The sequence below is a fragment of the Solenopsis invicta genome, chromosome 4 (assembly GCF_016802725.1).
Source record: "Solenopsis invicta isolate M01_SB chromosome 4, UNIL_Sinv_3.0, whole genome shotgun sequence".
Classification (NCBI taxonomy): Eukaryota; Metazoa; Arthropoda; class Insecta; order Hymenoptera; family Formicidae; genus Solenopsis; species Solenopsis invicta.
Genome location: NC_052667.1, coordinates 24,836,708 through 24,848,979, shown reverse-complemented (window position 1 = coordinate 24,848,979; position 12,272 = coordinate 24,836,708). Strand labels below are relative to the sequence as shown.

The following is a 12,272-nucleotide window of genomic DNA, read 5'->3' as shown; positions in this document are numbered from 1 at the left end:
GCTGTTTTTTTTCAGCTGAATATCGTATGCAGTCATACGGAAAAAAGATTTGTTAAAACAGTTAAGTAATTATTAAAAGTTCACTGATTCAGCAAATTCATAACCTCGATATATGGACAATCGCTTTTCTACGTTGAAATAGCGAGTTTTACAGCGAAATAAAATTAACGATTATAAATAATCATAATTTGTAAAAATAGCACAACAGATTTATTAATATAGTAAGACAAAACTTTCTGTGAAAATCAAATAAATATGCACAAATTTGTCTTAAACTCAAAGAAATTTATGTATAATCCAACTAAATTACCGCGTCGCGCCGTTTGAATTAAATATGCAATTTGTTTGACTTTTTAAATAACGTACCTATATTTAAATCTTAAATGTTTGTTTGAAAAAATTGAACTTTTTTCAGTTTTATTATACAAATAATACTTCATTGTTTCGGTAAAAATGTTTTAATAAAGAATTCATTGTTTCCATTAAACAATTAAATTACATATTCATTTATTGGTATAAAATATTTACCTTTCTCAATACTTTATTAATCTTGCTTATACAAAAGGTTATTTTAATTTACCTTGATAGCTTTGCTTGTAAAAAAAAAACCATAGAACCGTAAAAAAATAAAGAATTTTTACAAACAAATGTTGGCATACGATCAAATGTGCTACATACTTTTAAAAATGAGTCAATATCGTTCAAGGCACTTATTTCTAATAAAATGTTAACAAAATCTTTTTGAAACGAACCAAACCTACTTCTCCAATGTTGGAACTCGAAAAGATTAAAGATGAGCCGCGACCTGTTTTGATAACACTGGATCCTAGCACGACATGCTGTACATGTTTATACATTGTTAATAGCTGAACTGAAACACGAAAGCTTACTGCGCATCAAAAGGCGATTACAATGATTGTTCCAAGCAATGAATTAATTTTAAAATAATAACACTCTTTATGAGAAATGGACTTTTTCGAACAGAGGAGTCTATTTGGCAATTTCATCAAACAACACTGTGACGAACCTTCTTGCCCAACTTTGCATTTTGTTCTTCCTGTTGTTTGACATTTGACTTGGCCTCTTTATGATTTTGTAATTATTACGTTTCTTAATTAGCTTTTTGTAATTTTGATGATTTTGTGATGAAATATTTAGTCGCGGTTTCAGATTTTTTTATGTTGCAAGAATGTTAAATTAATTTTTATACGTTTTTATCTTTTCCTAATGCTGAAAAAGACTAGTAGAGTTAACATTTGTTTGTTGTTACGTTTAAATAAGATTAAATTTGTTTTTTCTTTTTTCAACAAGTTGATTGCTCATTATTCAGCCGATTATCTCAGATTCCTTGCTGAGTAACACTCTTATTTTAAACATATTTCATATGAATTTTACTCAAAGAAATGTTTTATTTTGTTGAATAATATTTAGTGTGATTTATATTTATATTTATATAATATTTAGTGTAATCAAAGAAAATATTATTTCATCGAAAAATATTGTTTCAAATAACTGTACTTTTTTTTCTGTCAAACAATATGATGGAATGCAGCAAAACAAAAAAAAATTTTATTCAACAAAATGATGTTTAATCTAAAAATATATTGTTTCTGTGAAATAACTGTAAGCCAAATAAAATGGGAATATTGAACGCAAAGAAACGTTTTTGTGTAAATTAAAAATTTTTTAACACTGTGCTAGCTAAAGTGGGGCACACTTTTACTGCTGTAATGAAGGAAACTTGTTACATTGGCAAGTTTCATTGTAGCAAAAAGTTCATTGCTTTCAGACATAATTTTTTTGTTGAAGCTATCAAATCTCCTCTAATATGGAAGTTGAACTCGCGCAGCAAGCTATAATTTTGCCGAGTCACCCAATCTATTTTTTTCCCGCGCGTCCATTATCAGATAGCGAACGTGCGCAGATAAAAGAAGAAATTTAAAAAATACGTCACTTGAAAGGATTAGTGATAGGACCGGAGTAATGCGTTGCAATTCCTTGAAGAAATCTCTTTAGATCGTATTTTCTGACTCGTTTTTTATTGCGTTTTACTAAACTTAACACAAAAAAATCCTTTCCGTGTGACACGCAAACGAAATTACCGATATGAAGAGTAGTCATCGCGAAATTAGATCGACAACGTGTAATATCGTCGTAACGAGGTTGCAGCGGTAACTTACATGACAAAGGACTAACAATTACCATAAAAGCGTCCCGCAGGACGGAGTTACGGCGACACTTTCCCCACAAAAGTTTGTCAATAAAATTGCAAATGAGGTCGCGACGTCGCTTTCGGCATAATAAGAAATTTCATACGGGAAATTATCGCGTTGGACGAGGGTCGCGATCCGTGGCCATGGGAATAAGCATGCGAGTGATAAGAGTCGATCACTGGTCGGACGAACCGTTAATCTCGGCATTGTTTCGTATTGTGTCCGACAGCGATGGGATGGAAATAGAAAAACTGTCTATATATACATAACGGGATAAAAGTAGCACAAACTGTACGCGATCAGACAACCGCAACTTGTAAATACACATCAAGTCTGCCTTTAAATTTCGGACAAAATGTACGAGCTGTCAATTCTAACGGCGCGTAATTTGCATTGTGAAATATCTTTGCATAGAAGATTCTCCTTCGCAAAAAGAACAGTGTGTTGCTGAAGCATCTAAAAATTGTGCCAGATACAGATCTGAAAATAATAATTTTATTTGAACGTCAAAATAATTATGAAGAAAGTTCAAGAATGATGAGCAAGTTTGCGAAAAATTTCAGCGTTCTAGCAACCAATTTGAACGTCATACATAATTATTTTTACAACTTTATCTAAAGCAGAATTGTATTCGGGTTCTTTAACAATTCTGTACTTTGCGTATTGATTAAAAGTAGTGCTCGGAAACGTCAAGTGATTGAATAGTTCGGACAGTTCGCATCTCCAAATGTGCCGAATGTCAAATAGTTTCCAAACTAAAGGTGTGTGTGTGTGTGTGTGTGTGTGTTTCAACTGTTTAAACTCACTTCAGATCTGACAGTTTGAAATTATTACAGGAAAAGAATGATTTTATATGTAAAAATATTAAAAAATTTTGCTTGATACAGATCGGAAAATAATTTTGTTAAACTCTCAGAATACGTAACATGCTCAAGATGGTTGGCAAAATGGCAAAACTTTTTGCAGCACTGCTTAAACATTCTTCATAATTATTTTGATGGTCCAATAAAAGTTATTTTCAGATCTGGATCCAGTTAAATTGTTAAATATTTTAGCGAAACCATTCTTTCTGTATACAGTTAGAACCTAAATCTTCTGAAATATTAATGTAGAAAAAAACGTACGAGAAAAATTGCTCTTTTGTTTCCAATGCATCCTGCACTTTCAATCTTTTATATTTTTACTGTCTAAACTGTCCGAACTTCAGGCATTACAATCGATCACTGTTTTGAATTCGAAACATTCGTTGCTCATTTTTTTTTATCTCGAGCATATACGTTTGAATTTTTTATCTGAATCCCAATTAAAACACAGCCTACAGTAAAACATAAGGAAATTGAGAGGAAACTTCTAAATTGTAAAACGAAAAAAAAAGAGAAATGCTGTTGGAACACAATATTTCACTTCGAATTTCGAAGCTACCGTAATTGTATGTACGCGGACAGACAAAAATCGAGATGAATCCTTGCAGGAGGAGATGGAGGATCGGCCGCGGATCTCGACGTTGCTCAACAGCTTGGCCAACTATAGCAACACCATCCCTGCTGCGACAGACCCGGACAAACCGGCTCCGCCTACGGGGGGTGGCGCGCGGATGGGTACGCTCATAGGTGTCTACTTGCCGTGCATCCAGAACATCTTTGGCGTGATCCTCTTTATCCGGCTGACATGGGTAGTCGGTACGGCCGGCGCCATTCAGGGATTCTTCATCGTGCTTTGCTGCTGTTGCGTTGTGAGTATTCGTCTATGAAATGTAATGTGGAAAATCTCAAGCATACATAATAAAATGAACATAAAAATATGAAGATTTGAAAATAAACGACTCTCTAAAAGTACTCCAAGTAATAAAAAAAAATCTTTGAAAGTATATATTTATAAACGAAAAATCTAAGAAAAACCTACAATTTTTAAGGCTCGGGAAAAAATGATTTTCTTCCATTTTTCTACGATTTTTTTTCGTTTTTTTTTTTCAAGGGTGGAAAATTCATTGGAAAAATTTACATGCGCTCATAAAACATTTGTTTCGTTCCTTGTAAAGAAAATAATTTCATACATTCACAATTGAAGTTAAATAAATTTAATATGTTATATTTTAGACGGCACAAAAGTCTGACAGATGTAAAGACACCCAAAAGACATCTAAGAAATATCTTTATGACGTCTTTTGAACTTTTATGCTGTCAGAGATGTTAAGCAATAAGTTCTTTCAAAGAGTTACAATGAATACAGTATGGACAAATATATGTCATCAAAATACACTGTAAAAGGACGACAAACGCGATACTTTTCAAAATTCAAAAACTTTATAGCGGACTGCTGTAACGGGAAAAACATTTATTAACTTTAAATTAAAGTTTTTTTTATGACAGTAGTAAATATGAGCACGCTATAAAATTTAAAATTAAAAAGTTTTGTATCATGGTGGCCTCATCAGTTCTAAAATCACCGTTTTACGGTATATGATTTTTTAAATCTAGTTCACTTATTTTCGAATCCGTAACTCGTTACATTCCGGTCCATGGGACAAATTAGAAATAAAAGAAAAATTCAAAGTTTTAACAAAAACAAAATTTTACAACTTCCTGAATCATATTAATATGACAAACATTAAAAATTAGCACACCATTTACATAGCAAAAACAACAATTTTTCGGAAAAAAATCGGAATTTTCCTGTTTTTTTTTTCAGTGAATTTATTAAAAGTGTAAAAAATCTAAAAATACGAAACGAGGGGGTCAAAAATTAATGATTTTGTTAATTTATCTAAAAAAAATCAGTTTTTTTATCATTAACTCATTTCATCTCACCGTTCTATTTATAGAACGGCAATCTTTATAATTTTTTTTCTCTATGTGTACACAGAAAAATATTGCTTCTTCTAAGAAAAGCGATTACTCAATTTAATTTTTCTCTTCAAGCAGGTAACGATTATCTTCAACAATGAATATTTTCTTGATAATTGTCTTAAAATATATTCATCACAAATTTTAGAAAACTCACCATATACTAAAAAAAAAATGTATATGCTTTCGAAGAATATTTAAAGAATTGTATTGAAGAAAAATCAAAACAACAAGCAAATCAAATTTTTTGACTTAATAATCTTAACTGGGGTATTAAATTACTAGGTTTCAGACTACATTTTGAATAATTTTATTTCTTAATGATGAAACATTTCAAATAAATAATATTTAGTTAATTCAACTAATTTACAGTATTTTCCCGTGTGTACGCAGAAGTTGATAATAAACGAATATTATACTCGTTTCAAGTAACTGAATGTATTTTGAGACCATTATCAAAAGAAGTATTCCTTACAATGATAACCATTACTTAAAAAAATTAAAAAAAAAATTGAGTAACCACTTTTCTTAATATGAAAATGATATTTCTCTGAGTGCACCTAATATTTTTTTCAAAATACTTGTTTAAGGTCTTTGAAAAACTCAAGAGAATTAATGTGAGTTAATCAAGGTATCGAGTCATTAATCTTTCGGGGTTCTTAGAAACTTAGAAAAAGGATAGCCTTTCGCGGATTAAACTCCCGGAGAAAGTAAACCGTTTGCAAACAGTTATTCTTCGTGGGCGCAGACGATGCTGACGGCGATCAGTATGAGTGCCATCGCCACCAACGGCGTGGTGCCGGCCGGTGGTTCCTACTTCATGATCTCGCGAAGCTTGGGCCCGGAATTCGGCGGCGCGGTGGGTATGCTGTTTTACACCGGCACCACCTTGGCCGCCGCGATGTACATCATCGGTGCCGTCGAGATCGTCCTCGTGAGTATCAACTGGATAACGACGTTACGTCAATAAGAGCCTCCCCTCCCCTCTTGATCAATTGATCGCGATAATTAACTTATATATATTACGAGACAGAGGTGAAAGTATCACGCGGTGTTTCACAGCCGTTAAGTTAAGATTAATTGAGGATTATCGCGCTGATTAATTACGCAACGGATACGACGTTTAATTGTGCGTGAAACGTTACGGCAGACTTCCGCATGATTCCTACATATAACGATTCGAGGAGAGTCTTGCTTTTGTTTTTCTCTCTCATTGACTTGATGATATTTCTGCGTAGACCTATATGGCGCCGTCACTCAGCATATTCGGCGACTTCACGAAAGACGTCACCATTATGTACAACAACTTCCGAGTATACGGCACCATCTTGCTGATGATAATGGGAACGATTGTCTTTTTTGGCGTGAAGTTCGTTAACAAGTTCGCCACCGTCGCACTGGCCTGCGTCATTTTATCCATCATCGCTGTTTACGTGGGGCTCTTCGTAAACGTTAACGGCAACGAGGCTCTGAAGTACTGAACTAATTTACGACACTGATTTCCGCATTATGTAGCTATTAACTAACGAAATATCGTCGCGATTATAATAATGCGCGACGATAAGTGATCATAGTTGTCGCGAAAAAAATGTGTAAACGAGGAAGTGGGAGAGAAGGTGGAGCGCTTTAAAGAATCGAGAACTTTGTATTTCAGAATGTGCGTGCTAGGTAGGAGGCTGCTAAAGGACCTCAACGTTTTAACCGATTGCAATAAAAACTGGGGCGGTCCCTTGCATAATGTCTACTGCAACGGCACAAGATGCGATCCATATTATCTCGAAAACAATCTTACTATTATCAACGGTATCCGCGGCTTGGCGAGTGGTGTGTTCCTAGGTGAGACCATAATTTCGTTATGCCATTGAAAAAAAATGACAATATGAACAGTACACTGAAAAAAAAATGCTGTAATATGAATTGAAACGTAGTTTGATTCAATTAAATATCACGTATCGAATCACGGACCGTCATTAATACACTGGGAGAAAAATTATTTACTCAATGGTACCTAAGCTTATTTACTTGCAATCGAGTTACAAATTTCTTAATTGAAATATCTATATGAAAAAAAGGGAAGAAATAATTTTTATTCGGTTAATTTTGTCTTGAAGTTCTAGAAAATATTTACTGTTAAACTATTTTTATATTCAAGATAATCAGATTAATTTAAGAAAACAATTTAATTAAGTTTAATAATATTATTAGTTTATTTGTAAAATTATTATTGAAATGTAAAAAAATGTAAAAGTACAAAATCATATACTAAAGATGATATGTCTATATTTACTTAACAATAAATATTTCTATTTAAACAGAATAAATAAATGCTTACATCAAAATATACGCTTTTAAGAAAATGTATTCTTTTTTAAAAAAAGTTTTTCTCTCATTGTACGTGTAATTGTCGATTTAACTAAATTTTATTTACTCAACTATATTTGTTATTGCCTTTTCATTAATACTGTTAATGACTTAACAAAATATTTTCAATTAGACTGATGCCGTTGATTCAGCGGCATGTTTTTCTCTGTGTATAAAATTGAAATATGGAATACACATCCTGTTTCTGCCACGTAGAGAACATATGGGACAGTTACCAAGAGGAATCTCAGTTAATCGCTTACGGACACGACCCGAAGGACATCGATGTTCTGTCGGGGTCAAGCTACAATCAGGTTCAAGTCGACCTCACTACAACCTTCACTATTCTCATCGGTATATTCTTCCCTTCCGTGACGGGTAAGTAAATGGATGTTAATATTTTTAGCAACATTATCCCTTCGTTGCAATAAATGATTAATATTTTTAACTAGTTTTGTAATTTGAAATACTTTTACTTTAATAAAATAATATAAAGCTCTCAGAATAATAATTGAATGCACCGAGATTAACTGTAAGGGCCAACGCTATTATTTTTGCGTTGAGTTATTGATTGTATAATACACTAATCAATACAAGCATATTATTTAAATGCGCAAACGTTTCGAATTCTCTTCAGTGCATATTTTGGTGAAATTCTTTAGACTTTTATTCCATTTCCGTCATAATGTGTGTCAAATCGTTAAATGCCATCGTGATTGTTATAATTTGTAAAAAGTGAATAAATGAAAGAACGACCACGTGTGCACCGAAATCAATGGCCTCATGTTGATGATTTGCGAAATAATGTACCATATTTAATTTTATTTTGGTTTTACACATAAGAAAAAAATAATATCAAGCTAAAAGTAATATATTCTAGTTAACACAATTATATTTCATGTACATGTATAAATAATAATATAAAATCTTTAAAGCATTTGATAATAATCTTAAATTTCAGCAAAATATTTTATATTTTTATTTCAATATTATAATAGTCGTTTGAAAAGCACAACATGATCATTTTCTATAATAATATTATTTAGTGATATTTAATAATAGTATTAAAAAATTCTAATTCTTGGATTGAAGATATTATTACTTCCTATCGATGTTTTTTCCTCTCAATTCATAAAAGTTATTATTGCATAATGAGAAAATATTATTTTTTTGATAAAGTTACATAAAATTTCTTCATATAAACAAGTTTGTTTAACGTTACACAATCTCCATTTCTACATTTACATTTCGAAAATAAAAATGTTCTGAAAACAAGAACATTCTTTTTTTCTGTATGTACACTTTATTTTCATTTCATATGATTTGATATCCGAAATTACAATACTTGAACAATATTTTAAATAAAATATCTTACTTCAATCAAATACTAAGGAATTAAATAATAAGAAATTACTAACATTAATACAGGTATTATGGCCGGCTCCAATCGATCTGGTGACTTGGCTGACGCTCAGAAATCTATTCCGATCGGCACGATCTGCGCGATCTTGACAACCTCCACCGTCTACCTATCTAGCGTCCTCCTATTCGCTGGCACTGTTGACAATCTGCTGTTACGCGACAAATTCGGCCAGAGTATCGGCGGCAAGCTGGTGGTTGCAAATATGGCGTGGCCGAATCAGTGGGTGATCCTGATCGGTTCGTTCCTCTCCACCTTGGGCGCCGGCCTTCAGTCATTGACGGGAGCACCGCGACTGCTACAGGCGATCGCCAAAGACGGCATCATTCCCTTCCTGACGCCGTTCGCTGTCAGTTCCAGTCGAGGTGAACCTACTCGCGCTTTGCTGCTCACTGTGATGATCTGCCAGTGCGGCATCCTGCTTGGCAACGTGGACTACCTGGCGCCGCTGCTGTCCATGTTCTTCCTTATGTGTTACGGCTTCGTCAACCTCGCCTGCGCCCTGCAGACCCTGCTGCGTACGCCGAATTGGCGACCGCGTTTCAAATATTATCATTGGAGCCTGTCAGTCATCGGTCTGTCACTCTGCATCGCTGTTATGTTCATGACTAGTTGGTACTATGCATTGGTGGCGATGGGTATGGCCGGCCTCATCTACAAGTATATCGAATATCGTGGTGCTGAGAAGGAATGGGGTGACGGAATTCGCGGTCTGGCACTGTCCGCTGCTAGATACTCGTTGCTCAGACTCGAGGAGGGTCCACCGCACACGAAGAATTGGCGTCCACAGATCCTGGTACTTGCTAAACTTACCGATGACTTGGTGCCTAAATATCGCAAGCTCTTCGCTTTCGCCAGTCAGCTTAAGGCTGGCAAGGGTCTCACCATTAGCGTCAGTTGTATCAAGGGAGACTATACGCAAAACTCAGGCCAAGCGCTGGCAGCCAAGCAAAGTCTTAAGAAAATTGCAGCGGAAGAAAAAGTGAAGGGTTTCGTTGACGTTCTCGTTGCGAAGAACACCGTCGAAGGGCTAAGCTCGCTGATTCAAAACACCGGGCTCGGTGGACTGAAACCGAATACGGTGATCTTGGGTTGGCCATACGGCTGGCGGCAATCAGAAGAGGAAAGAACCTGGCGAGTCTTCTTGCAGACCGTAAGGAGTGTCTCGGCCGCGAAAATGGCACTGGTGGTGCCTAAGGGCATAAACTTCTTTCCGGACTCCAGCGAGAAGATAATCGGCAACATCGATGTGTGGTGGATCGTGCACGACGGCGGCCTATTGATCTTATTGCCGTTCCTACTGAAACAACAACGTACTTGGAAGAACTGCAAGTTGAGGATCTTCACGGTCGCGCAGATGGAAGACAACTCGATACAGATGAAGAAGGAACTGAAGAAGCTCCTGTACAACTTGAGAATCGAAGCGGAAGTCGAGATTGTTGAAATGGTAATTATACGATAATCTCTATGTAAAGAAAGATTAAATTCTTAAAAAAATTTTTCCTGTTTTATTTTTTGCTGGTTAAAGAGCGATACAAATTTTTAACATATAAAAGAATTAGTATTAAATCAATCATTGTTTCATATATGAGTAAAAGCAAAAAATCTTCCATAATAAATTTTATAATCTTCCCCAATAGACGTATTGTGCAACTATTGTACAATAATGGCATCACGAAATGATGAAAATTTTGCAATAATTATGCTAACATGATGTGCCACAACGTTGCAGTTTTATTGGAAAATAACATAAAATTTCTGAATAATATTGGTCAAAAATTAGACAAATTTAAATATGAAATATTTTACAATTATTTCAAAAACTATTTGACTGTTTAAAAATTTTCCATGATAAATATATAATGTTTTATATTGTACTATTTCTACATTATAATTCAGGAATTAAGCATTTTTATAAGTATATATATAAATTAATTATACTTCTAAATTTTTTATACATAATATAGTTAAAATATTTTTCTCAATTATTGAACAATTTCTAATTTAATTTTGCAAATATATCACTACAATGATTCGCCATATCGTTATAGTTTTGTCAAAATACTGTTTCAAAATTAATTGGACAAGTAATTATCAATATTTCATAAAAAGTCAATATTTTTACGTCTATTTTTGTAAATATTCTTACATGATTGCAAATTATAATTTTTATACAAGATTTCACATAATTTAATAAATAAATTAAACATTACTTATTTACACAAAAACTTTTCTATAGTTTTGTTTCAAAAAATATTCATTTTATTCAACGATTTTCATGAGTTGAGAGAAAAAAATATTGAATATTAAATAACAATATTTTTAAACCAAAGGATTAAAATTTTTTAATACTAGTATTATCAAAATAATCATATTATGTTTTTTTAAATAATTATTATTGAAATATATTTTCCTGAAATTTAAAAGTATCATATTTTTTAAAAAGATTTTCTGTTCTTGCTTACATAAAACAATGATTGATTTGATACTAATTTTTTCTGTATGGAGAAAAATGCGTGACAATTAACATAATTACTTCGGTAAATTCACATTCCGCATTTTGGCTTCTGTTTGCAGACGAACACCGACATCTCCGCGTACACGTACGAACGCACTTTGATCATGGAGCAGAGAAACCAGATGCTACGCGAGTTACAGTTGAACAAAAAACAATCATTAGGAGTGGTAAGTGTCGAATCCCAAATAAAGGGGGAGAATCGATTTATAGTAATATACATACAGGCACATATAATGCTAATAAATTACAACAAATGGTGACGGTGATACTGATCGGTGTGTGTCTGTTTGTTGCGTGCTCTTCACGGATAAAGGTGCAGTCATTGGTGGACTTCAACGAGATACCCGCCGAAGAAAATTTACCTCTGGTTTGTCAGATTACCCCTGGAGTTCCATGTATGCCTCCTTCCCATCATTGTCCTATTGTACCGACCGATTTTTTATTTATATGTATTCTTCCCTCACAGTATCATATAACACTCTCAATCCTATTCCTAATAATATTAAGGTGAAAGAAACTGCCGCGGATCGCAAGTTGCTATTTCACAAGAATATTGAATACTTTTGAGATTGTAATTCTTAATTTGAACTAAAAAAAAATCTCAATTTGATTTAATTTAAACGAAAAAAAATTAAAGCACAAAAACATTAGATCATCAAAATTGAAAGCTCATAAAAATTTCTAATTTCTAAAGTAAAGCAGTTATAAATGTTATAACAATATTTTGTGAAAATAAATCATAACCCAAACAGCAACACGTGTCTAAAAGATACCTTAAACGTGTCTCTTAGACACGCGTGTAGTCTGCATATTAAAATACTTGAGTATCTTTTATAAATTTGAACTTCCAACTTTCAAAGTTTAAGACTAATTTGAGAAGAAATTCTTGAATGTATATCAATAATGTTATATTATAA

General features: G+C 33.4%; 1 protein-coding gene across 7 annotated transcripts in view; it reads left to right on the top strand.

Annotated features, from left to right (window-relative positions):
• LOC105200148 (solute carrier family 12 member 4) overlaps positions 1-12,272 on the top strand; it is a 145,144-nt gene that overhangs the window by 125,443 nt on the left and 7,429 nt on the right. For 6 of the 7 annotated variants that reach the window (XM_011167569.3, XM_026137535.2, XM_026137533.2 and 3 more), the window contains 8 exons: positions 3,685-3,945; positions 5,805-5,990; positions 6,295-6,530; positions 6,711-6,892; positions 7,634-7,795; positions 8,846-10,284; positions 11,415-11,522; positions 11,669-11,722. In XM_011167569.3, coding sequence (XP_011165871.1) covers positions 3,685-3,945; positions 5,805-5,990; positions 6,295-6,530; positions 6,711-6,892; positions 7,634-7,795; positions 8,846-10,284; positions 11,415-11,522; positions 11,669-11,722 — 2,628 coding nt within the window. The remainder of the gene's footprint in view (positions 1-3,684; positions 3,946-5,804; positions 5,991-6,294; positions 6,531-6,710; positions 6,893-7,633; positions 7,796-8,845; positions 10,285-11,414; positions 11,523-11,668; positions 11,723-12,272) is intronic. The other variant, XM_039448846.1, reaches the window with a different exon arrangement.